The sequence below is a fragment of the Enhydra lutris genome, unplaced genomic scaffold, assembly GCF_002288905.1.
Source record: "Enhydra lutris kenyoni isolate GAN:26980312 unplaced genomic scaffold, ASM228890v2 scaffoldscaffold4, whole genome shotgun sequence".
NCBI lineage: Eukaryota > Metazoa > Chordata > Mammalia > Carnivora > Mustelidae > Enhydra > Enhydra lutris.
The window spans coordinates 28,969,435-28,995,463 of NW_019154088.1; the positions used below are offsets into that span (position 1 = coordinate 28,969,435).

Below are 26,029 nucleotides of genomic sequence, written 5' to 3' on the forward strand. Positions count from 1 at the left end.
ATGAAACATACATTGGTCACCTATGCTTATCACTCAAACCAGATACGGAATTTTCAAAGCTTGTGAAAAAATCAAGAGTTTTTAAATAATTTGGTTAAGTTCTTTTCCTCAGCAGTACTCAATGCTTTTTGGTAAAAAAAATAAATTCTGAGTACTAATTTTCAAGAAATGGTGGTTAGTATTTCTTATATACAGAGACGTTTCCTCAAAAATAATCCTATATACTAATATAGAGCTGCCTATGTTTCTTGAAATGTAAAGGAAAATACAATGTATGTCATATGTTATTTTATCCCTTAAAATGTAAAACAAGTTAAAAACTGAAATGAATTTATCCTAAAATAACTACTAGTTTCTTAATTTCACAAATTTAAAAATTAAGTTTTTTTGTTATTCACTAGATCTCCAAAGTTAGTAGTATATCCAATATTCCAACTCGGGATTTTGCAGATCTACACTATGTGTAGATTTGCAGATTAAGCCAAGAAAATCAGGGACTCTTTATAACATTTATGCAGGGACTCTCTGTATAATGTTTATTTAATATATGTAATATATAATTAATAATATATAATAAATACATAATAATATACATTATTTACTATAACCTAAACTTAAAATAGCAAAAAAAGGCTACTTCTCTTTTTTAAGAGTCAGATTTCACTACCTTTTAGCCAATAGGACTAAGGAAGCCCTAAAATGGTCTGGGAGCTCTTCAGGGAGGGGCATGGTCTGTCTCTCTTCATTTTACATCAACAAGTCTATGTGTGCCTGGGGCAATAAAGTACATTACAAAATGTATACTGCATAAATGAATCCCATATTATTCAAATACTGGTGCTTCTGATGTGTAAGTGTAAAATACTTCACATTTCATCACTTCACTTGGCTATTAGATTTCTTAATTTAAGGTGAAGCCCATCATCAGTTCATCCACATCATTATATCTTCAATGACTAGATTGATAATTCTGATCAAATTAGAAGTCACATTAGGACTATTCATGTTGGTCTTGTTTTTAATTAAGGTGGCTGAGAATTTGACTAAGTAGGCTCTGATGTCCAATTGATTATATCAATTGAGTTCACAAACTGTGAACTGTGTTATCCTTCCTTTGCTATTTAGCACAGACATTTTTAAATATTTCTTTGAAAACAAAAAGAAAGTGAGTTACATTTTAAAGAACAAATAAATACTACAGACTCTTTATCTGGGTGGTAGTTTAGAGGACAGAAGGCAGAGAATATCTTTGTGGGCTGGCAAATTTCAATACTCATCCAGAAGGCTGATTTACAATATCTTGATCACTGGAGTGTTCTGAAGTTTAATTGATTAATATTTATGAAATGTTCAAAGTGCAAATTCTCATACTTGTGATGCAAATATGAAAATATTTATATCAAGGTTAGCACTTGCTATTTTTAATTCAATCTACAATTCACTAAGAATCGGTACAAGCACACACCAGTAGAATGCAGTTTACATCAAATAAATAAAGTATTTTCATAACACTGAATTTAGATATATTTGTAAATAAAATTTAAACCTCTCTTCCTGAGAGTTACTATTATGTAAATCATTTGCCAGTTTTCAATTGTCAGAAAACTGTAGAATCAATTGCTTTTGTACAATTCACCCTTCAACACAGAGAGGCTGTTTACATAAAATAAGAATTTACCATTTAGTATTTTGCCCATACAGGCCTGAAATGATGACCTTCATAATGAATGCGATACAGGAGTATGTAGGAGCTAGCATGGACTGACTGCTTAGCATGTGTAAAGCACTGTGTGTTATAGATTTTATCAACCAACATGCTAAACTTAGAAAATAATTATTATGATGCACAGACACTTATTAGCCCATCTTACAGAAAAGACAATTAGGATCTTAAGCAAACTGTCCAAAATTACTCAGAAAGCAAGTAACCCAGGCTTGTCCTCTAAATCGTTCCCTGATAGTGTTCATAGCAAAAGCCAGTGTTAATAAAAACCTTTGGAAAGAGAAAAAGAAAAATCTTTATAATAACCCTACTATAGAGCAGTTCAAAAGGTAAAGCATTAAAAGTCCATTAATTCCATGTGTTTTCAGCTCCAGATTTATCATTTAATCAACTTACATTTGCATCTGATCTATAGTAATACAAAAATGTTAATATTTCACTCGATCATACTACCTTCTAACCATTAACATTGCTGGGCCTTTTCCAAAAAACACTCCCTCAAACTATTTTTCTTTTGATCTTTGCAACAACCCCTGGTGGTGGCAACAGCAGGGACTGCTACCCCTGTTAGATGAGATAGAGGTAAAGATGTGGAAGCACAGAATTCAGAAGTTGGGAGACTATGGAGACTCCCAAAGCTGGTGGAGCTTCTCTCTCCAGTGCTTAGAACAGAGCTTAACACACAGTAAATACTGGATTTACATCCATATAAGATCATGACCTGGGTCTTCCACTCATAAGCCAGTGTCCTCATTTCATATTGTGCTGTTGATACTCTCCTACGGTGTACTGGGCTCAAAGCATGACCTGGAGCAAGGTGCACTGGAATTATGATTTAATCATTTTCAAGAAACTCATTCAAAATACATTATGCTATTGGAAGAAATGGGTAAAGTTATTTTTATCAGTAATATGGCTTATCGAAAGAATACAATGCCTTTTATTGTCAAAAGAATACAATGCCAATACAGTAAAGCTAATGCACCAAATTCACAGTTGTTTAACTGAAGCTGTTATTTCCTTTAAAAGATACTTTGTGAAAATGGATCATTACATTTTTTAATTGACCCAAAGAGGAGGGGTTGAAAATTTCTCTCTCACAGGGATGCTCCCAGGAGGGAATGAGATACTGTTCAGAAAGTGCTTAGCATACAACCTGATCCATAAAGGTTTACTTGGTAAATTCAAATAAGTTTAATTCAAAATGACAAAATAAAAAACTGTACCCACAGATCCCGTCAAATCTCACATTACCTTGGCTTTTATTACTGGTTCATAATTCAGTTTCAATTTTTTTTTTTTAAGATATTATTTGACAGAGAGAGAGCACAACCAGGGCGGCAGGAGAGAGAAAAGCAGACTCCCCACTCAGCAGGGAACACTATGTCGGCTTTATCCCAGGACCCTGGGATCCTGACCTGAGCCAAAGGCACACACTTAACCTACTGAGCCACCCAGGCACCCAGTATTCACTTTCAATTTCTACAAGTGTTCACATCGTTTCCTTATTACGTTTATAATCATGCATACTATAAGAAATTTAGAAAAATAAAAAAGAAAATAATAACATCATCTGCCTTATCCCAAACCAAAGATAGCCCCTATTAGGGCTTTTGCTAATTTGTTTATATTCTGTTTTACCTAAAAAAGCAAAAAGACACAATAAGAGTGAGGATAAAGGGGAAGTAGGAACAAATTTAAAATCCATGCCATAATGTCCTATAATACCTACTCCTGAAGCCCCAAATTTGGCCCTGACCTTTAGGACAATCAACACAAGATGGAAAAATGTTAATTTCACACTTCACACTACCAGTCAGATTAAAAGCATAGGAATGGCTCAGAAGGGAAACAAGTATTCTTGGAATTAAAATTTAACAGGGAATTTTTCTACAGGTTCTTCATAAAGAAAACTGAACATTATAATGACCATGTATCAGTCCTTACCCCAGACCTGTGTTTCATAGAATCATCCTGTCTTACAAACCTAGAAATGAGTACTGGGGCACCTGGGTGGCTCAGTGGGTTAAGCCTCTGCCTTCGGCTCAGGTCATGATCTCAGGGTCCTGGGATCCAGCCCCGCATCGGGCTCTCTGCTTAACAGGGAGCCTGCTTCCCCCTTTCTCTCTCTCCCTGCCTCTCTGCCTACTTGTGATCTCTCTCTGTCTGTCAAATAAATAAATAAAATCTTAAAAAAAAAAACAAACAAACCTAGAAATGGATGAGTAGCATCACCACAATAATGCAATGCCTTTTAACACACAACTTTTGCATATAACTTGATTCAGGAATGTACTTGAAAAGATCTAGACTAAATGGAGGGACAGACGTCCTTCAAGCAATTTCTATTGACAGCTGTCTCTCATATGAGATACTACTAAGTAGCAAGCATCAGTAAAATGCCTGGAATACAGTTTTTCTTTGTTGCCAGCTGAACAGAGAACCACATGTCCTATCAGATAATAAAATGTAAATATAAGGACACCTTCAAAGCCAAACACCTAGAAATGCAAGGTATCTAGCCTCAGAGAGAGTACTACCATACCACCAGGACTCTCTCCAAAATTCATTCCGGAGACTCTTCAGAAATTGGATTAAAATAAATCTTAATACTTAGCTTTAAAATAATCCAGAGAGAAGAGGCTAAAGGAGTAATGACTGGGGAACAAAAAAAATTAGTTATTAATGAAAAAGGATTACTATATTTTAGTAATTACTAAAGCTGAGTGATGGATATATGGAGTTCATAATTAAAAAGTGAAAATGAAAATTTAATAAAGTATTCATGGTACAGCACTAGTTGTTGTTGTTAAGATTTTATTTATTTGACAGAGATAGAGAGCACAAGTAAGCAGAGCAGCAGGCAGAGAGAGAGAGAAACAGGCCTTCCGCCAAGTAGGAAGCCCGATGTGGGGCTTGATCCCAGGAGCCCAGAATCACGACCTGAGCTGAAGGTAGCCGCCTAACCAACTGAGCCACCCAGGAGCCCCTGTACAGCACTAGTCTTAATGTACTCTTTAAGATAAACTATGAGGATACCAAGAAACTTAAAATAAATATTCATATATATTTCACATATAATTATATTTTTTAAAAATACGTATGTTTTATATAACACAAATATATACATGCATAAATAATAAGATTTATGGGGCACCTGGGTAGCTCAGTGGGTTAAGCCACTGCCTTCAGCTGAAGTCATGATCTCAAGGTCCTGGGATTGAGCCTCACATCAGGCTCTCTGCTCAGCAGGAAGCCTGCATCTCCCTGCCTTCTGCCTGACTCTCTGACTACTTGTGATCTCTGTCAAATAAATAAATGAAATTTTAAAATAATAATAATAATAATAATATGACTGCTTCTTTTAAACCAATTATAAGCTTGGAAACATTGACCAACGTAATAAAGTTAGATTTAGAAAAGTTTATAGGTACCTGCCTTTATGGCAATAATTAATTAACAGGGTCAGTCCCCAGTCTGGGCTCCTCATAATTCCAAATAATAAAATATATCAATTTATAAAAGAATAGCTTCTTTGTATTCTCTAAAACAGGCATCTAACTCATTCAGAAGAACTATCAAATAATTAAGAAACAAGTTAAAGGGAAAAGTAGGTAATTTTTCTCCACTGGATTTGTTAATCCATCCAGAAATATTTAAGACATTCTATACATACAGTCTAGTAGTTAAGTACATAAACTTTTGAGCTTAGATGCCTAAGTTGAAATCCCAACTCTGTCACTGTCTATGTAATCCTGGACAGTCTATGCCCCAATTTTCTCCCCTGTAAAATGAGGGTAAAAAGTAGTTATCTACCTCTTAGGTAAATAAGTTAGTCTAGGTAGGCCCTTTGAAAGACTGGTATAGTAATGGCTGATAAATGTTAGCTATATTAAAGATAAAAATCATTATTATAATAATGACTGCTATTACTATTTTAACTGGCCTATCAGAAGTTGATTCCTACTAATGTTTATGCCAGTGGTCCCTTACTGGGCAGATTCTGATGGAGCTTAAATGATCAGGGTTATATGCTGAGTTCAAGCAGATTAGCTCACAATTGGTTCTTGATCATGGATTCAAAGGCCAAGGTAAAATTAATAAAACCTGAAAGCAATTTGGTATTATTCCTGATTTTATTTTATTTATTTATTTTTTTAAAGATTTTATTTATTTATTTGACAGAGAGATCACAAGCAGGCAGAGAGGCAGGCAGAGAGAGAGAGGAGGAAGCAGGCTCCCCTAGAGAGCAGAGAGCCCGATGCGGGGCTCGATCCCAGGACTCTGAGATCATGACCTGAGCCGAAGGCAGCGGCTTAACCCACTGAGCCACCCAGGCGCCCCATTATTCCTGATTTTAAAAGGTGGCACTAAAGTATTTCTAAATCCTGACCATACCCAGTATAAAATCATTGGCCTAAAATACCCAGACTTAGATTTTTAGTTGGAAATCAGTTTGGACAAAAGGTCAATAAATCAATAATATGTGGAGAACAAACACATGGTCACTTTTCTTGAAGACAGTTTAATTGTATTCTGGATCTGCCAGATGAGTGATGTCACTTCCTAAGCTGATTTTCAGGTGCACAACTACAGTGACTATGTGAGAAGGACCCCCCCCCCGCAAAAGATAAAAGAGCACACCTTCAAGAAAGTCAGAAAAATTCTTAAGAGTGGAAAGGCAGAACGGTCACACTACACCAGCAAGAGCTGTAATTTGGCCCAATTCCTAAAATTTGACCAAGTTTCCCTCTAGGGACTCCAGTCTTCCACATCCCTGTACCCCAAGGATTTGGGGGGGGGGCGGCAGCTATGGTCAATAATCCAAAAATAAACAGGATAAATGGTTTTTGTTTTTTGGGGGAGCAGGTTGTTTTGTTTTGTATATCAAGTAGCCTACTCTTAAAATGTCTGGATAAAGGGTGCTACTTGCCAATGGAGAAAACACACTGCATTGTGCAAATCCAAGCTGAGATAACTCCTGTTCTCACCAGCTGCTTAGTTCTTTATAAACTCTTAACAGGAAAGGTGGAGACCATCCTTGGAAAGCATAATACTTTAAAATTTAAAAAAAAAAAAAAGGCTACAAAATTACTACCGTTCTACCTCCTATGAATGAGTGACATGGGGGCTTCATCTCCCCTGGTTTAGCACCAAGGTCTGGGAGAAGCCCTCCCCAGGAGTGACTGTATAGATTATATATAACTTCTGGCTTACAGTATACAACTGCTCAAAATACAGTGGCTATGTACTTGGGAGTGACAGATTCTTCATCCAAGGACTGGATGTTATGCTAAAAAACAATAGGGTTCCAGAAAATCAAATATGATATCCACCCAATGGGATTTATGACTCTGGAGAAAATCAACTCATGAGGATCTATCAGACATTTAAGAATGTCCTAGGAGGTTTAAAACTGTATGAGAAAATAAATTATAAAGAAAAAAAACAACAACAACAAAACAGCAGGGCAGAAAATTTAAAACATATGAGGTGTAAATCTCAGTTGTCAAGAGCTAGAATTCCAAGAGGAGAAAATTAAAAGAATTAGGAAAAGACTTTTAAAAAAAATGCCAGAAAATAAGATAAGAAACTCAAACAGAAATGTACATATAGATGGATAAACATAATTTAACACCTGTCATCTAGTATACAATAAAGAAGTATTGAAAGTATGAATAAAATGATTTTCAAAAAGAAGCACAATTTTAAATCATTTAAAAAACTAAAATATGACTTAAGAAATACAAAACACAGTAATTGAGGCTTAAAAAAGTGCAAAATTAAAGTAACTAAGGTTAAGAATTGGTAGGACACAAAGGTAAATGTTCTTAAATTATAATCCTAGTAACTCACATGAAAGCAACCAAACTAGAGACTATTAACTATGAAAAAGTTCCTCACTGGGGGCCAGTCTGCTGAACGTTCCCTGTCAGCCCATCAGAGTTTCTCAAATTCACTTCACAAGCTTGTGGGAAATGAAACAACAGCAAAGGCACTTCCAGCTAACATTGGTTGAGTTTGTCGTTTCCTGAATTTCCCCCCAAAGACACTGTTCTTCTCCACCACCATCTCTTCTGCCATTATTTTTCATATGTGAGGTTTTCATTATTTCCATAATTATGTTCTTTAAATCTACAGGAAAAGTAGGCTGAGATTTGACAAGTAAAACACTGAAGTGTAGTTCATCTTTCAACTAAGTATCCACTAACAACCATGAAAGACTCCTGTTTCAAAGACTCAATTCAATTCAACAAATATTTATTCAGGCTCTATCATAAAATGTTCTCAGGAAGGAAGGCTTTCTCTGGCTTTAAATCCTTGGCCCAGTTAAATGAGAAGAATATCAACTCCTCTGAAGAGACTCAAATCCCAGGGTTTTTTGTGTTTGTTACCTCAAATACAAGTCCAACATTCTCCCCTAAGTACCTCTTATCTCCCAAAACACTTCTAATCCACTTTTTAAAAACATTGATTTGAATAATAATTATTGATCAAAGGTAGAAACAGCACTTCCTAGAAAACAAATAGCAAGGATAAAACAAAAAAGTTAATTTACATACAGATTGACCATACAGCTTTGCTTCTGGGGACTTAACAGTAAATAATGGGACAAATCATTCTTTCCTATCATTCAATGCCAGGCACTGTTCTAGACACCTGGGATATAAGAGCTGGTGGGGTTGGGGGAGAGACAAAGATTATGGCCCAAAGGGTGCTTTTAGGTGATTTACTCAAATTTATTGACTTCACCTAATAAAAGATGTTCTGAAACTTTCTGTGTAAATCAAAGTTGTCTCAATCAAAACATATGTTAAATTAACAAAGACAGCTCTGCAGTGTTTAATAAGCAATGTAAAGGCTTCTTTTGCAAAAGAAAGGGCAATGGGTGAAAAATGGACATATTAAAGATGACAGCCACACTTACATACTTTTAAAAAATCAGTTTTTTATATTTCAGGTTTCTAAAGAACACTATCAAGAACTGACAAGAACAAAGTAGAGTGAAATTTTACTCTTAAGAAATTATGCTATGGAATTTTCTTAAATATTTATAGAAATGTGTATTTCTCCTCTCCCACTGCCCATTAAAGAGAAGATTATTTTCTAAAAAAAGAAAGAAAGAAATGTGTATTTCTCAAACTGTTTTCTAAAATATGAAAATGAATTTGGTTATACAGAGAAACTATCAGGCCAGTGCTTACTGAAAAAAAAGCAGGAAAATGGGAATTGTTAATTTTTTAAAAATTGTGTTATTTGTTCATTGAGAATTTGCTAGATATATTTCATATGCAATCAACCCAATACTGGATTTAAGTGTTGGTTATTAAATATAACAGTTTATTCTGTACCTTGTCAGTTGCTTCTTCTCATTTTTCTCTTTAAATACAGAACAACAACAAAAATCTATGTATTTGCTTTTCAAACTAAAAAAAGCAAAGAGTCACTATAAAAACTATAATCTAAATATTAATCTTAAGAATATTACTGATAAAAAATTTTTTTAAATATTATTGATGATATCAAAATATTAAAAGATAATAGTAATCTTAGGAAAATTAACAGACAAGTTCAAATACAGATATATATATATAAGTAGAAGAAATTTGCCAAGGTATATGCATAAAGATGTTTAGAAACAAAAACAAAACTGACTCTTAAATATCCAGGAGTAGGGAACAAGCAAAACATGTTGTGATAAATCCATACACCAGTTCTTTTTTCTTTTTTAAGATTTTATTTATTTATTTGACAGACAGAGATCACAAGTAGACAGAGAGGCAGGCAGAGTGAGGGGGAAGCAGGCTCCCTGCTGAAGAGAGAGCAGGATGCCAGGCTTGATCTCAGGACCTTGGGATCATGACCTGAGCTGAAGACAGAGGCTCTAATCCCCTGAACCACCCAGGTGCCCCTCCATATACCAGTTCAGTGCAAATATTGAAAACTAGTCCTGGGGCACTTTGGTGACTCAGGCAGTTGGGCATCTGACTCTTGATTTGGGCTCAGGTCATGATCTCAGGGTCAGGCAGCCATCAGGGAGTCTACCTGGGATTCTCTCTCTCCCTCTCTCTCTGCCCCCTCCCCCCAGCACACACTCTGTAAATAAATAAATAAAATCTTTTTTTTAAATGGTGTCTTAAGCATTCTTTCTTATACTTACAGAGGAAGATATTAAAGTAAAAGAACAATTTTATGAGTTGTGACTAGGAGATAGGCAAAACCCCAGAGGCTGCCAATAGTCAATTACACATATTTATTAGCTGTAAGAATTATGTAGTCTTATGAGAAAAAAAATATAAAAATTCAGTAATCCATTAGGTGCAAAGTTCTTTAGTGTAGATACAAAAGGGATTCACTTATCTTAGGGGCTAAAGAAATCCAAAATCCAATCAAATGATCATTTTGGGTAGGAATGTAAGACTTTTTGGCATACAGAAGTAATATTTGAATCCAGGGATGTAAGTTACATGATTACCCTCCCTCCTTTTCTTGAAGTTACAGAAGCACACAGAAATAGAGTTCTATAAAACTGATCTACATTGTCCACAAGAATCCAATCTCTGTTCCAGCAAAAAGCACCAAAGTTTATACAACCTTAATGAAGCCAGGAAGATAACAGGAAAACTTATACAAGAAGGGAACTTCACAAATTGTGTGGGATCAAATAATTACTTCACAAGTAAAAAACATCTTTTAAACACAGGAATACCTGAAATTAAATTCAGAAAAGTTTGAGAATTAAAACTACAATATCAATATTTTATGCATATTATATACACATAATTAAGCAATCAATTTTGGCTTATGTGTATAACACTGGAACATTTAGGAACTTAAACTTCATCATATTTGCATATTTATGAGTTTCATTTACTAGATGTATAAAGCTTTATCGGGCATGTGATTACAATATTTAAAGGAAATCAAACATTAAATTTATAAATTCAATTTAAAATGTTCAAAAGTATCTAAATAATTGGGTTTGTAAAGGATACTAATGATTCTTCAAAGGTTCTTAAGTGTAACTGTTAAAATCTGCTAGACTTAAAAAGAATTATAAGTTGCCCTAGAAAAATTAAGACTCATATCTTAACCTTTAACTTTAACTACTTGAATATTAAATTCTAGAGCCAAAATAAATATCTGAAGAGCATTTCCTTCATATAAAACTTACCCCCAAAACACTGGACATTTTATATTTAAAAACTGACACGGAAAGATAAAGTAACAGATTGTCAAGATATGGAAACAACCTAAATGTCTATCCATGAATGAATGGATAAAGATGTGGAATGTATACAAAATGGAATATTCCTCAGCCAAAAAAGGAAATCTTGCCATTTGCAACGATATGCAGGGACCTTGAGGGCATTAAGCTAAGTGAAATAAGTCAGAAAGACCAATTCCATATGATTTCACTTACATGTGGTATCCAAACAACCAACCAAACAAACAAAACTCAATGATACGGAGAACAGATGTGGGAGATTATCACAGGAGAAGGGATTGGAGGGTAAATAAAATGGGTAAAAGGGGTCAATTGTATGGTGGCAAGTGGTACCTAAACTTACTATGGTGATCACTTTGTAATGAATGATAATATCTAATTATTATGTTGTACACCTGAAACTAATACAAGATTAATTAGTAAGAGACATCCAAGAAAATGAAATAACTATCTGAAAGAGGTATCTGCACTCCCATGTTCACTGCAGCATCTTCATAAAAGCCGAGACATGGGAACAACCTAAGTACCCATCAGTGGAAAAATGAATAAAGAAAATGGGATAGATACACATGCATATATGCATATATACAAAGAGGAATATTTTTTTCAGCCATAAAAAAAGAAGGAAATCCTACCATTTGCAACAACATGGATGGTTCCTGAGAGCATTATCGTTAAGTGAAATAAGTCAGAGGAAGACAAGAACTGGATGATTTCACTCACAAAAGGAATCTAAAAAAGCTGAACTTATAGAAACAGAAAATAGAGTGACAGCTGCCAAGAGCTGTGGGGTAACCACAAACGGAGAGATGTTGGTCAAAAGGCACAAACTTCCAGTTATAAGATGAATAAATTCTGGGAATACAATGTAAAACATGGTAATTATAGTTAACAATCATGTATTATATACTTGAAAGTTGCTATAAAAGATCTTAAATGCTCTCATTATTTAAAAAATTGCAATTATGTAAGGTGATGGATGTGTTAAGTAATCTTATGGTGGTAATCATTTTGCAATATATACAGGAATCAAATTATATATTGTATACCTCAAACTTATACAATGTTATGTGTTAATTTTATTTCAATAAAGTTGGGGGGGAAACTAGAAAAAAATATATCAAAAGAAAAGAGTAAAAAAACCATATAGAAGTTATGATGAGCATATTCACTTGTAGAAAAAATACTGATACTTACTAAAATACTTTAAATCTGTGTAATATCCATTTGGGAGCTTACATGTATTTCTCACTTTTTTTCCAATGAATGTGGCATATTAAATTTTCAGTTACTGCTGTAACAAACAACCACAAACCTAGCAACTTTTAAAAACATAAACTTACTCTCTTCCAGTTCTGGAAATCAGAAGTCCAAAATCAGTCTCCCTAGGCTAAAGCCAAGGAATGATTCCCTCTGAGGTTCTATAGGAAGATCACTTTTCTTGCCTTTTTGAGCTCTGAGCTCTCAGCTTTGACTGTATTGCTTGCTTCCTGCTCCCTCCCTTGCATCACTCCAACCTTCTGTTTCTGTTGTCACATCTCCTATCACTACTGTCCTCTAACTCCCTCTGCTTCCCTCATACTCAGACCCCAGCATTCCTTGGCTCTTGTCCATTTCTTCCATCTTCAAAGTCAGCAACAGAGGAGAGAGTCCCTCTCATGGTTAGAATCTCTCCTCAGTCTCATCTGTCTGACCTAACCTGGAAGATTCACCACTTTTAAGGCCTTCATGTGATGGGATTGGGTCACCCAGTTAATCCAGGATAATTTCCCTGTCTCAAAGTCTTGCCTTAATCACATATGCCAAGTCCCTTTTACCTTAACATTCACAAATTCCAGGGATTAGAATGTAGACATCTTTCAGGGTCATTATTCAGCCTATTACACATTGTAATTTTGTAATTTTCAAAATAAAAGAAAAAGAATTAAGTAATTGAAGTATAAAAGTTATAATTTTTCATGTGGGGAAATCTAAACAGAAAAGATTATACAAAATCAAGTTCCTTTTCAAGTGGCTTTAGACCCACTGACTTGCATTATTTTTCAGGAGCCAGAACCTTCAACATTATAATTTCTGAACCTATAATCGTTAATATTATTTCAACAACATATTTATCAACAGAAATCAAGTGAAGAGTAATAGGTATAACATGTATTTGCTTCATTCAGTCTATGCCTCTGAACATCTTAAGAAAATATGAGCTACAGCCTACATATTGTGATTGTGGGACACTATAATTTCCAAAATTTTACCTTACTTATTTGCCTATTTTTTTTTAAATAGAAAATGAGTTTTCTAAATAATTAAGAGGATTTGTGTGAAAACTCTCTCTCTCTCTCTGTCTCTCTCTCTGTCTCTCTTTTTGGCTAACCATGTTATTTTCTCCAGCACACAGAATATAATAAAGTACAGCTCGAAACTATGAGGTTATCCTTCTGCATGTAAGTCAGAGTATTTTGTCTTTGTGATGGTTGCCATGGGTGCTGAAGCTTCAAGGCAGGCCTTTCCTGTTTACCTATTTGAAATAATAAAGATAGTATGAACTACCAAAATAAAATTATTTGCTGTTTGACACAATAAACATGTACAAACCTATCAAAGTATCTTGATTTACACTGATTGGAGAAAGTGGACTTGAAACTACTTCAGATTCTACATTCAGAGTGAGATCTAATTAACTAGTTAATGAAACCATTTCTAAATGTTCGTTGTCTGTTCATCTTTTAAGTTATACAAAAACTTTTGATCACAGGGTTAAGTTTTGTTTTTAATGTTTTAATATACAAGGATTTTTGGCCAGAAGACCATAAAATGAATGTCTTCCCTAAGGAAGGTTTTTTTTTCTGGTTTTGCTTGTTTATTTTTAACTTAAAACTCCATAGTTTTTATTGTTGAACATACACTCAAAAGGAATTCTAAGATAACACACATAAACGGAGGGTTCTGGACAAGTGGTTATACAGTCATTCTATTTAGCAAAGCGTATTAGCTCAGATCCCAAAGAACTGAATAAAAGCAAAGATCATGCAAGACCTAGTCTTTTATTCTTTGAAAATCTATTCAAGCTCTTGGCTGTATTTAATTATTCTAAAGATGGACATCCCAGGGTGACCACATCTCTTTCCATATCAATAGATGAAATTACTATCCGTCACAGGGAAGGGCACAGAGCCTTCCAGTTTAAGAGCTACTCTGAAGCTAATCAATTATTTCCCAGTACTAGTCATTTAGTAGAGAAGAGCTAGGCATGAGTGACCCACCTAACTACTCCTCAAACAATAATTGATGCCCTGTGTCCCACTAGTTTGATGAACTGTCTCGAGATAGGGCTTACAAGGCACAGTACTTGACGAACAGATACCTAGCAAAGTCAGACTTCTAGTGCAACTGGAGAGGTCTGCTGCCTTTCTGTCAGCCAAGAGACTACTTTTGAAGTCATATCAAAAGAGAATTCTTTCTGTAACCCATCCATTCTGCAAAAGTTCTAAATTTATCAAAAAGAGGCAACATTTTTAGTCACCCATCTCATCTGTTATGAACAAATAACTACTACATGCTTCCCAGGAGTCATGCAGGGCAGGAATCCTTAGGATTTAATTGAATTACCAATATATTTTAGATTATATCATGTCCATCTATATATAAAGCTACATTTTTGTAAAGCCTCAAGATTGTACAATTAGTCTACAAGGGAAGTATTGGCCTTAGACCTATACACAAGCAATACAAACGAATGCAAGGCAAGTCACAATCTGGAATAGCCAGTAGTACTTAAGTGGAAAGAAAACCTCCACAAAGCCTATAATTAATCATGCACAACAAGAGGGAGAAAGTTTAATTTAGGGAGTGTTCATTCACAAACTGACCAAAAATAAGCAAACACATAAAATTTATAAAAAGTGAAAATGTATCTGCAAAGCGTGATCCTTAGCATATAGGCAACCTAAATACCAAATTCTGCTACCCCACTTTAATTAAAAAAAGGCTTATTAACTCATGGGTGAGATATGGCTCCAAAATACTTTGGGCAATCAGCTATCTGTCATGACCCCAATATTCCCAGGAATAGTCCATCTTTAATGTTCTTTACATTAATTATCAGTACTTGGATGGGGGGGCGGGTGGAAGCAGTATCTTGCCACCAATAAGAGACACATTGTTGTGGTGGCCACCAGAGTGGCTATACATTTAGCTGACCATGAAGGGCGATGTGAATTCCAGACAAGAGAAGCCTTCCAGACTAAGGAATTATTTAAACACACACATAAATAATACACTGTCAAAGCTTCAGTGCCTTTAAGTAAATTTCAGCCAACACAATAGGAAATTTAACATTTCCCCCTCTCCCATACTCTGATAACTCCAAAATCTCTATTCAGATCTATGGGCAGCCCAGCACCCCTGTTCTTAGGAATAGCTACAGTGAAATTAATCAGATACCGGGGGGGTTTGCTTTCTATTTATTAGCCATGTGGGGGGTAAACCACTGAACTTCCCTCAGTTTCCTTATCCTTAAATTGGAGGGAAAATGTCCATCACAAAGGGCTACTATGAAAATCAGAGATGACAAATGAAAAGAAGCCAAGATACAGGCAGGCACACAGAGTACATGCCAGGAAGGTTTTGTTTCTGGAGGCTTCCCTGTGCCAGCCATTGTTAGCATGAGGCCCAGAACCTTACAGAGCATGACCCAATGTTCCCAGGACAAGCTCTTCCTAAAACTCTCCCATCATGTCATCCTGGAATTGCTCCTTGAACGTCTCATCTGTGACACTGTGAAACCTTCCAAGGAGAACTACTCAGCTTGTAAAAAGCCAACTCTAAACCTCTCCCCACTGCTATCCATGAGTTATGTGGTGGCGCCATTCCCGCCAACTCAATCCAAAGGAGGTCAGAGCTTCCCTGTCCTCTTCTGCCCTCTGGTGCCACTAGTCTCATAATCCCAGAGGCCTCGCCAACTGTAGCCTGCTCAGGTCTGTTCACCACAACTGATCTGAAGCCAATACCAAAGTTTAACTTCCACCCCTCCAACCCCACTGTTTGCCCGAGACTCTTTTCAGCTTTGGGTGAGAGCAAAAGCTACAGCTGTTTGCCCTAGACCATTGCTTTTGGTCAAGCAGCCTAGAGCCCTACGGTTATTGTTCTGAGTGTCTAAATGGACGAACCAACTAAATAATTTTAACTCTTCAAGTCACATATGTTCCTAGTTGCAGCTTTTCATATCCAGGATGCACAACAAACCTTTCAAAGACACTGAGTGCAAAGACGATATAGATGGTTCCTCATGGTCAGGAGACTTGACTTTCACATAAAATGAGAAATATCCTCTTGTCCCACCCTAATAATCTATTTTCTTTGATAAAGAAATCACCCTTAGGTGTTTTCAGATTCCTCCAACTCCGCATAGCAGATGCCCTAGAGCTCTTATGTCCCTCCCTGAAAGTAGGTCATGATATTTCAGCATTATGAGAAGGATGGAGACAGTGTGAGGTTTATAAGAACTCCTGATCCCAGCTGAGACGCCCTGCCAGACCATGAGCCGACCACCATTTCTCAAAACCTAAGGAGTTAAAAAATGGGGAAAAAATGTTTGTGTTTAATTGATAAAAAGGTTGAGACAATGTCATGAATAAATATTTGACCTGGCCTCATTCAATCAATTAAGTTCCCTGGAACTTACTTAATTCAAGCACCTGAACTAGAATTGAATCTCTGGTAGCTCTACTCTGACTATAGTTAACCCTACAAAAGCCAGTGATGGTTCCATAATTATCTGCTAGTTATTATATCATTAGTATGACTTATTTAGACAACCTAGGAAAAGGTTCAAATTTTTTTTTTGTATTTTCAACATTGACAGTTTAAAAATCTTTATTAACACTTTAGTTAATTGTTGGTTTAATCTTAACTAATAACTAATGATTCCTGGAAAATATTTTGCTTCTTAAGAAAATCTGAAATTTACATCAACATAAATCAAGCTGAGTAAGTTTCCAGCAAAAAATTTTTACTTTAAATAAGTCAAATTAAAACATTTATGAAAAACAGACAAAAAGCAAACTGATTTAATGGTATATGGATTTTACATTTGAATAGATTGTTGTCTTATTTGATATGCAAATACGTTTTTGTCTATGACATATCTTAGCAAATCAGGCTTTGATTATATTCAGATTCTTTTTATCTCATTGTTAATGAAAAAGGAAAGAGGTTCAGATCTTTACTTCACATATTTAATACTCTTTTAACTGGATCTTAACTGTATTATTATTTTTTTTAAAGATTTTATTTATTTATTTGACAGAGAGATCACAATTAGGCAGAGAGGCAGGCAGGAGAGAGAGAGGGAAGCAGGCTCCCCGCCGAGCAGAGAGCAGGATGTGGGGCTCGATCCCAGGACCCTGGGATCATGACCTGAGCCGAAGGCAGAGGCTTTAACCCACTGAGTCACCCAGGCGCCCCTAACTGTATTATTTTTGAAACAGAACTTGTATACTGAAGCAAACTTCAATTGCTTGAAGTATGGCATTTCTCTAACAATCTGAACAAACAAAAGGTACATATAATTTTTTTTTATCAAAATAAGTTAGAAAAGTTTCCTGCTTATAAAAAAATATATTTCTTCTATTAATAAGACAATGTACTATTCTACAGACCTTAGATTATCAATAATACAATTTGTTAGGTACATTGATACCTTTTGCTCAATGTTTTCATTGTCACATTCATATTTTTCATTTATTTGATGATACATATGTGAAAAAAAAGTGGCTGCTGACAATTAGGGAGAGTAGAAATCAGATTTTTTTTAAAATTATGCCTAAATACAAGCAATAAATTCAACAAATTCCTCATCCATCAGTGGCTTAGTCAGACTAAAGCCAATGAACCAGTGAAGGGTACATATTTTTCCCCCTTTCACCAAAATAAGTGGAACAAAATTCCTTCATGATTGCATATTTAAAAGTCTAATCTTCGTATTTGCCAACATTGCTAAGCTGCTGTATCAACTGTTTAGCTTTAGCCAAATAAAACCTTTTTTGCAACTTTGGAAGAAACTTCTACACAGGAAACTATAAATTTTGACAGGCAAAATTGTGTCTTAATATGTGGTACTTTTACACCAATTCTTACCTTTCTATCTAAAATATGTGATATTCCATAACAGCTATAGTGGTCAGGTAATCAAAAGCTTTGTTTACTTAATTATCTCTTTTCTGTGTGAGACTAGAAAGAGAGTAAGAGACAGCAAAATGTGGGTTTCTCAGCTGCCAAGTAGCTTCAAGTGGTGCTGTCATTATTGGTTTTTAATGGAACAAAAATACTTGGTTGACAGTATCAAAGAAATTCCTGGGGGAAACTTCACATATTCTTGCAGATGGAAAAAAATTGTGAATACATGTGAACAAAATAACCATTTTCTCTGTATCTAATTTCTATCAACACAGAAAAATTGAGGCACTTTATCTTGTTCTTTTGTGTTCTAACATATGCCAACATTAAGAAAAGTTTTAAAAAACCAAATTCTCATTTTCAAAGCCTCTCTAGAATAATACTGAGGAAATTAAAGTTAAGCACAATCTTTAAAAAGACCCCCCCCACCTCTTTATTTAACCTCTATTTCCACATTTGGGCTTAGATTTTTCAGATGAATCAAGGTGACTCTAGAAGGTCAAAGGTCAAAAATATTAGTTATGTCCAACTCAGAAAAGCAAAGGAAACAAATATAAAAATAAAACAAAGAACGCTCATTTTATGATCAACTCCTAAGAATTGCATTTTGCCCACCTCCACTCCAAATCTGGGTCAAGCCCTGCTATCTGGATCATACTAGTTTCTTGGTATAGCTTGAGCTTATTCAGTGATTCCAGTCTAAATCACATACACACATTTCATGAAATTATCTCTTCTACTCTTCTTTAAAAGATGGATGGATACTTATAGATTGTGGTTGTTTAAAGGTTTCAAAATGGGGAATGGACTTCAATAAGAGGTAAGTGGTAATTAGTGAAAAGATCTGAAATAGACTTGTGATTGGCTCAGCGAACTGCTAACTCAGTTTTTTCCCAGTAAAACTGCCTCTCATCCCAATATCACACTTCAGTATGTGTGTGAACAACTATGTTATATGAGCTATTCATCAGATGTAAGAACTTAGCAAACAACCCCTAGATGCTAGTATAATAGCAAATTATGATCTCCCAAAGTCATTTCCAAGTGCCTTCCTCTTCATACCAAGGGTAGATTTGGAAAGGAACTTTTGATTTCGGTCTTCAGGACCAGATCTGAAAATCATTATGTTACCAAATACTGTATCCTTACCTATTTTATTTCTCTTTCTTATCAAATGAAGAATCATTGAAATTACACTTGCAACTGAAAAAGAATTAAATCAACTTCTTGTCAAAACTAATAAAATGTAATGAAGATGTGCTGTACTTTTATGAGCATATGTGTCTTACATCTAGCAATAATCAAATTACGTCTTGAGGAAATCTTGAGAGGTTGAAATTTGAGAAGCAGTTTCGAACACCAACTCCTAAGATTTGCCCTGTTATAGAAGGCAGAGAAAACATGTTATCTAGGCCGTAGAGTCATACTGTTTTTTAATACCACAACTTTATTCATATGTCGATATAAGAATAAAATAATAAAGTACACATTTCTTTTGCTAACAAGACAGCATACTAGTTCATAAAGCCCTGGAATATCAATAATCCTATTTATTATATATCTATTTGCCAAGCACTATACTTAATCCTTCATATATATATGTGTGTGTGTGTGTGTGTGTGTGTGTTTGTGTGTGTGTGTATATAAAAAATCCATAATACTCAAAGTAATCTTAGATAAGTCAAAACTATATATTCATAGGCTTACAAATTTGCTTATACTGTCCGGTAAGGTCATTAAAAGTCATTCATCCATAAACTGGTAAAGATCTATATACAATCACCTCACCAAAAACAAAAACAAAAAAAGAGTAAAACAATTGTTAAATAAAGTTCTAAATCTCCCTTAATAGTTGTGATAGGAGTCTGCTGATACAGACCAACATGGTTATCAAGTATGGGGCAAATTTTCAGACTTTACTAATAATTTTCCAGCCCCACACCTACCCTTCAACTCCCACTCCCACATACACATACACTATAGATTTTACAGAAAATTTTTTCAAACTTATCTCAGTCCCAGATCTAAAGACCCAAATTAATATCTATATTTGTCAAAAGAGCCAATCATCTAATTCTTAGAATATTTTCTAGAATATCCTAGAGAATTCTCCTTGTGGGGTGCCTGGCTGGCTCAGTCAGAAGAACATATGACTCTTGATCTTGGGGTTATGAGTTGAGCCCCACATTGGGATAGAGATTACTTAAATAAATAATTTTTTTAAAAAAAGAATATTCTTTTTATGAAAAGTATTAAATAGCATACAGCTATAAGAAAATGTTTTCTGGGGTGTCTGGGTGGTTCAGTGGTTAAGTGCCTGCCTTGGGCTCAGATTATGATCCCAGGGTCCTGGGATTGAGTGGCCCCTCTCCCCTTACCGACATCAGGTTCCCTGCTCAGGGGTAAGCCTGCTTCTCCCTCTCCCACTCCCCATGCTTCTGTTCCCTCTCTCTGTCTCTCTGGCAAATAAATAAATAAAATCTTAAAAAAAAAAAAAAAAGAAAGAAAAGGTTTTCAGTTCTGCATATTGATAGAAAATACAAAGCAAAGTTTCTCTTTGGATTATGAGCTATACATGAGGCTCCACTTTTTGCAGGCTACAATACAACATAAAAAACAATACTTCAGCACCTGGAGGCTATACATGACAAAGTAGGCTTTTATAAAAATATGTTCCAAAACACACTTATATACTTTGATAACAAACCACTATGTAAATATGTAAATTTTGCATATATACAGTACATGAGCTTTACATATATATCAAAATATATTCCTACTATACTACTAAGCTTAAAATCATAATTTTAAACATACAGTATTGAATTACATTAAGAAATCACTTAATGAGAGGTGCTTGGGTGGCACAGAGGGTTAATCCTCCACCTTTTGTTCAGGTCATGATCTTAGGGTCCTGGGATTGAGCCCCACATGGGGCTCTTTGCTCGGCAGGGAGTCTGCTCCCCCCTCCCCACTCTCTGCCTGCCTCTCTGCCTACTTGTGACCTCTCTCTCTCTCTGTGTGTCAAATAAATTTAAAAAAAATCTTTAAAGAAATAACTTAAAGAAATGACTTCTGTACTGTTGTATAGAATGATACTACAACTGTTAAGAGAACAATTTTACAATTCAGAAAGTAAAACAATTACTAGCATAGCAAAGCTGCTCTCAAACCAAGGCACTAACCTTTATTATTCCTTTAGTGAGCTATCTTCTATTAAATCTCACTCTTTAGTTTCTCCGGTCAGATACATGACTGTGTAAACTGAAACTATATGCCAGAGTCTAACTGATGCTACTACTTCATTTTAGTAAATTCAAAAGGGAAATATGAGTCATCTTTCTAATAAGATAACAACCAAAATGAATGGACAGTCATATTAATTGCATCTCACATCCCTAAATTAATATTGCTTGTTTAAAAGAAGTGTGTGTGTGCATGTGTGTGTGTAGAGACACAGATAGATAATGCACTATGAAATTAAACTAATTCTTCCTTTGGAATACTGTTCCTTGCCTCAAAACAATTCCTTCTTCCTATGTATTCAAGGTTCTTTTGATAGTGAAAAGTAACAGTGTTTCAAACGGAAGTCAATTACTGTTTTGTTTTGTTTTTTTAAGATTTTATTTTTATTTATTTGACAGACAGAGATCACAAGCAGGCAGAGAGGCAGGCAGAGAGAGAGGAGAAAGCAGGCTCCCCTCGGAGCAGAGAGCCTGATGTGGGGCTCGATCCCAGGACCCTGGGATCATGACCTGAGCTGAAGGCAGAGGCTTTAACCCACTGAGCCACCCAGGTGTCCCAACTGTTATTTTTTTTTACCTTCCAGAAAACAATCATGTATACTAACGGAATGCATGTCTTTATACACAACCAGCCTTCAAGGTTATATGCCTGCAAAGTAAAGTAATAAGCATAAGTAAACCTTTAGGCTAATACTTCCAAAAAAGAAGGAATAACATATTGTATATCTAAACATTGTTACATACAGAAGAGCAGGACTATATTTTTGACCCAAACTAAAAGATAAAAGAAATAATTCTTTAGTCATATAATTCAGTACATACTTGGAGTATATTTATCTTAAAATACTGAATTACCATTAAAATTTTTCAAGTACAATCAAATGTCTGCCACTTTCCAAACCTACACAATCAAAGACAAACTATACTCTAAATTCTAAATAACAACAGTAATAACTTGAAAATGAGTTTCTCAGGGACAGGATCTCTCTTATTCAGTCCTAAACACCTCAGCTGCACGCCCCACAAATACTGCCGAAATAAACTGAACTGTCAGCTAATACTTCCAAAGATTTAAGCTAGTCTGATCTCTTTTAGTATGAATACTTAGGGAATCCTCAAATCCTATGAAACCCCTTTTCAAAAAGTTAATGAAACAATGAAAGTAGAGAGCTCAGAAAATCAGGAGAACCTTCTGCTGTAAGCTCAACATGACCTATGTCTACATTATAAATTGTAAGTGACTTCAAACTCAGTTCTCACCTAAAACATTCATTTCCCTCCCTCTCTCTTTTTGGCTCCTATCATGGTTGGTATCTTCAGCCAATACTTAAGAGAACCTGAAATAAGGGACAAAGGATCTCCTCCCATTTCCTTAATTCAGCACTGACCCTGTCTGCCATTTCCCTTGTCACAAAGCAGAGAGATCTCCCCTGTCCTGTGATGGATATTCAGCCCTCTTAGTCTTGTTTCTGCCTCAGGTGATAATGTATCTCAAGAGAGATGATAGAAGACAGATGGAAATTTTTCTGTCCAGACTCACCAATACATATTTATTTACAGTATTCTGTATATAAAAAACCCTCAAATCCATACCTCTAAATGGAACTCTTTGCCATAACCTTTAAAAAAAAAAAAAAAGTACAAGGGAGTTTTTACCTTGGCTAATCCAAGCCATTAAACTTCTCAAACTCTTCTTTCAGAAACAGAAGAACTACAAGAGGAAATACAAAAGGAAGAGGGTCCCCTTATAAATCAGCCACCAAGGCTGATGAGTTTCCCTTTCCAGTACCTTTCCAGGTCTCTCCCCAGAGTGTTGGCTCAGGTCCCAAGTAACTCATGACTAAACTTCAGTTTTCTTTCTACCATAACATTGTTAGCTTTCTAAAACATCTTCCACACAGCAAATCCATCTTTCAGATGTCCTTGGTTTGATATCTCTATGTGGAAGATTACTAAGGCTTCTAATAATTTGAGTTCACTTTAATTTTAAGACCTTTTCACAATTGTACTTTCTCTAAATACCCTCCCTAGTCACTACCCTCAGGCCTGCTGTAGTCTGTAGGTGCTTGGAGCTCTCTCCTTTCGCATTCATATTATATTTTTCCCTCCATATAACCCCCCTCTTGGTAGCTACTGACACTACTGGAGTTCACTCTCCATTTAAAATCCCAATCCCCAAACCTCTTAAACCATTAATGTTTCTCTCCATCCTAAACTCCATCAAGGGTGTGTGTGTGTTTTAAAGCTGGTCGAAAATAGTCTGACCGTATTAATCTGACTCAATCTGAATATTCCTTGTGACTCTATCACTTGTTTTAAATTTAGGTAAATTAGTGCCTGGGTGGCTCGGTGGGTTAAAGCCTCTGCCTTCAGCTCAGGTCGTGATCCCAGAGTCCTGGGATAGAGCCCCACATCTGGCTCTCTTCTCTCTTCTCTTCATCTGCTTCCCCTTTTCTCTCTCTGCCTGCCTCTCTGCCTACTTGTGATCTCTGCCTGTCAAATAAATAAAGGAAATCTTAAAAAAAAAATTTAGGTAAATTAAAATTCTATAAAATTGCATTGGCTTTTTGAGAAATTTTATTACATTGTTTTTATGCTTATCCAGTAATGCTCTTAAATCAACTGGTTTGTACTCTAATGGAGACTGCTGTAGACTACACCTTCCACTAAGGAAAGGCTTTCAGTGTCTAGAGAATTCTCCTGTTCAAGGGCAACAAATATTCCATAATATTGATGAGAAGGCACGTGACACGACTTGTACTAGAATTAGACAGAATTTGTCATTCACATGGAAGTTGAAAGATTGAGTCATACGCAATATAAAATGTCACTACATTCAATAACCAAAAATTCTTGACACTCATTGTTGCCTCAGTCTAGCCTCCAGAACTTTTACAAACTTCCTAGATTACTGTTGTTTTTTTTTTCCTTCCTGAGGCTTTTTCCTAACATCCCTGTGCCTGATGCCACAAATAACAACACTTGGATTTAGCAAACTCTGTTCCAAATACTTTAAAGAAAACAGTCATGATTATTCAAGTGACCTTTATAAGGCAAGTACTAGCCAGTCCTCCAGGGTTGAAATTCAGCACCTTTAAAGACTTCTGTCCCCACTCCCTAAACCCTGCCTGTTTATACTGAGAAGACTGGCGCCAGGGCCTCCTCTTCTTCACACTCTTATCACCCTTTTCCCATGCAGCATCACTCCGATGGCTACAGAAACAACCTGAAATTCAGAATTGCACTATAAACTGTGGTGGGCAGGGTGGGTCTCCTCCCTGGGTGGCCTGGCCCAGAATAATGGCCCTTTTTCCAAGCTGCCTTTTTCCAAGCTGCTGTCCAGAGTCCCAAAGGCTCAAACTTAAGGGCACAGCCAGCCTTGGGGTGCCCCTGGGAGTACCCCCACCTTTTATATGTCTGTGCCTCCACTTCAATGCCCCACTATCAGTATCTCAGGGTTGAAAAATTCGCTTTCACGTTCACACAAAGGTAGGACTAAAAAACTACCACGGAGGTGAGTAGTTGTGTTCTGATCAGTTGTTTTCACAGCTGGCTGAGTCAATCATTCCCTCTTAAAAGCTTATTTGACAGGTGAGAAATTCCTCATCTCTAGATCAGTCCAGCAACTCCTTAGCATCAGTGTGAGCTGGGAGAGGGGCCTGAAGAGGAAGGGAGTGGTGCTGAAATCGTGTTGAGCGTGTCCCGGGGGAGGCGGGGCGGGGGTGGGGGGACCTCTCGTACGGGAAGGAGGAATCTGGCGCCAGGAACGTGCCGGTCCAGGGTCCAACGGGAAGAGTGGGGGGAGCCGGGAATTCTTAAGGGGAGGGAGAGGCGCTAAAAAAAAATGGGCAAGCGACATACCTGGAAATGTCCCGAGAGGGATGGAAATGGGTGAGGAGGATGCGGACTGCAGAGAAATCGGGAATGCAAGAAGATGGGGCAAGGGGAGAACCAGACAACAGAGAATGCAGTGCCTCAGATGCAGGCGTCCAACCCTGGCCGGTGCCAGACCCTTCCAGAGCGCCGGCGAGGCTGGCTCCCCGCCGAGCCCCCGGAGCCGGAAAGTTGGCGCGGCGAGGGGCGACCGGACAGGCAGCGCCCCCTTTACGGCGCCTTACCTTCTGGTCGACGATGGAGCAAGCCATCTCGCGGACGTGCGCCAGGCTGTAGTCCCCGGACGAGTCCTGCAGCAGCAGCACCGGCTCGCGGCTCAGGCCGATCTGCAGATGGAACGAGATGCCCCCGGCCGGGGCCGCGACGGAAGCCAAGAACGGCGCGGGCCCCGGCCCCGACCCCGGGACCAGCGCGGCGGCGGCCGCCGCTGCCGCCGCCGCCACTGGCAGCAGCGGGCTGGGCGGCCGCAGGACCGGAGGGGCGCTCATCGCTCCGCGGGGCGCACCAAGGGCGGTGGGGCTGGGCAGCCGAGGGCGGGGGCCGGCGGAGCGGCAGCCGAAAAGTTTTGCTGCCGCGGAGCAGGAGCTTCTTTCTCCAAGAGCCGAGGCGGAAAATAAAAACTTTCCGGAAAAGTCCCCGCGCGGGGGGAGGGCGAGAGGATGAGGATCGGGAGGGGAGCGGGGGGAGGGAAAATGGCTGAGGCGGGAGGGCTGCGCCGCCGGGAGCGCGGGCGCCGCACGGGGGAGGCGCTGCCGCCGCCGTGGA

At 37.1% G+C, this 26,029-nt stretch overlaps 1 protein-coding gene across 2 annotated transcripts in view; it reads right to left on the reverse strand.

Annotated features, from left to right (window-relative positions):
• The window catches only part of LOC111161440 (protein kinase D1), a 347,754-nt gene extending 321,946 nt beyond the window's left edge, over positions 1-25,808 (reverse strand). Inside the window, exon 1 of one of the 2 annotated variants that reach the window (XM_022525099.1) lies at positions 25,489-25,752. In XM_022525099.1, the coding sequence (XP_022380807.1) occupies positions 25,489-25,752 (264 nt within the window). Of the gene's footprint in view, positions 1-25,488 lie in introns of both variants that reach the window. The other variant, XM_022525090.1, reaches the window with a different exon arrangement.
• Positions 25,809-26,029: the final 221 nt, after the last annotated feature.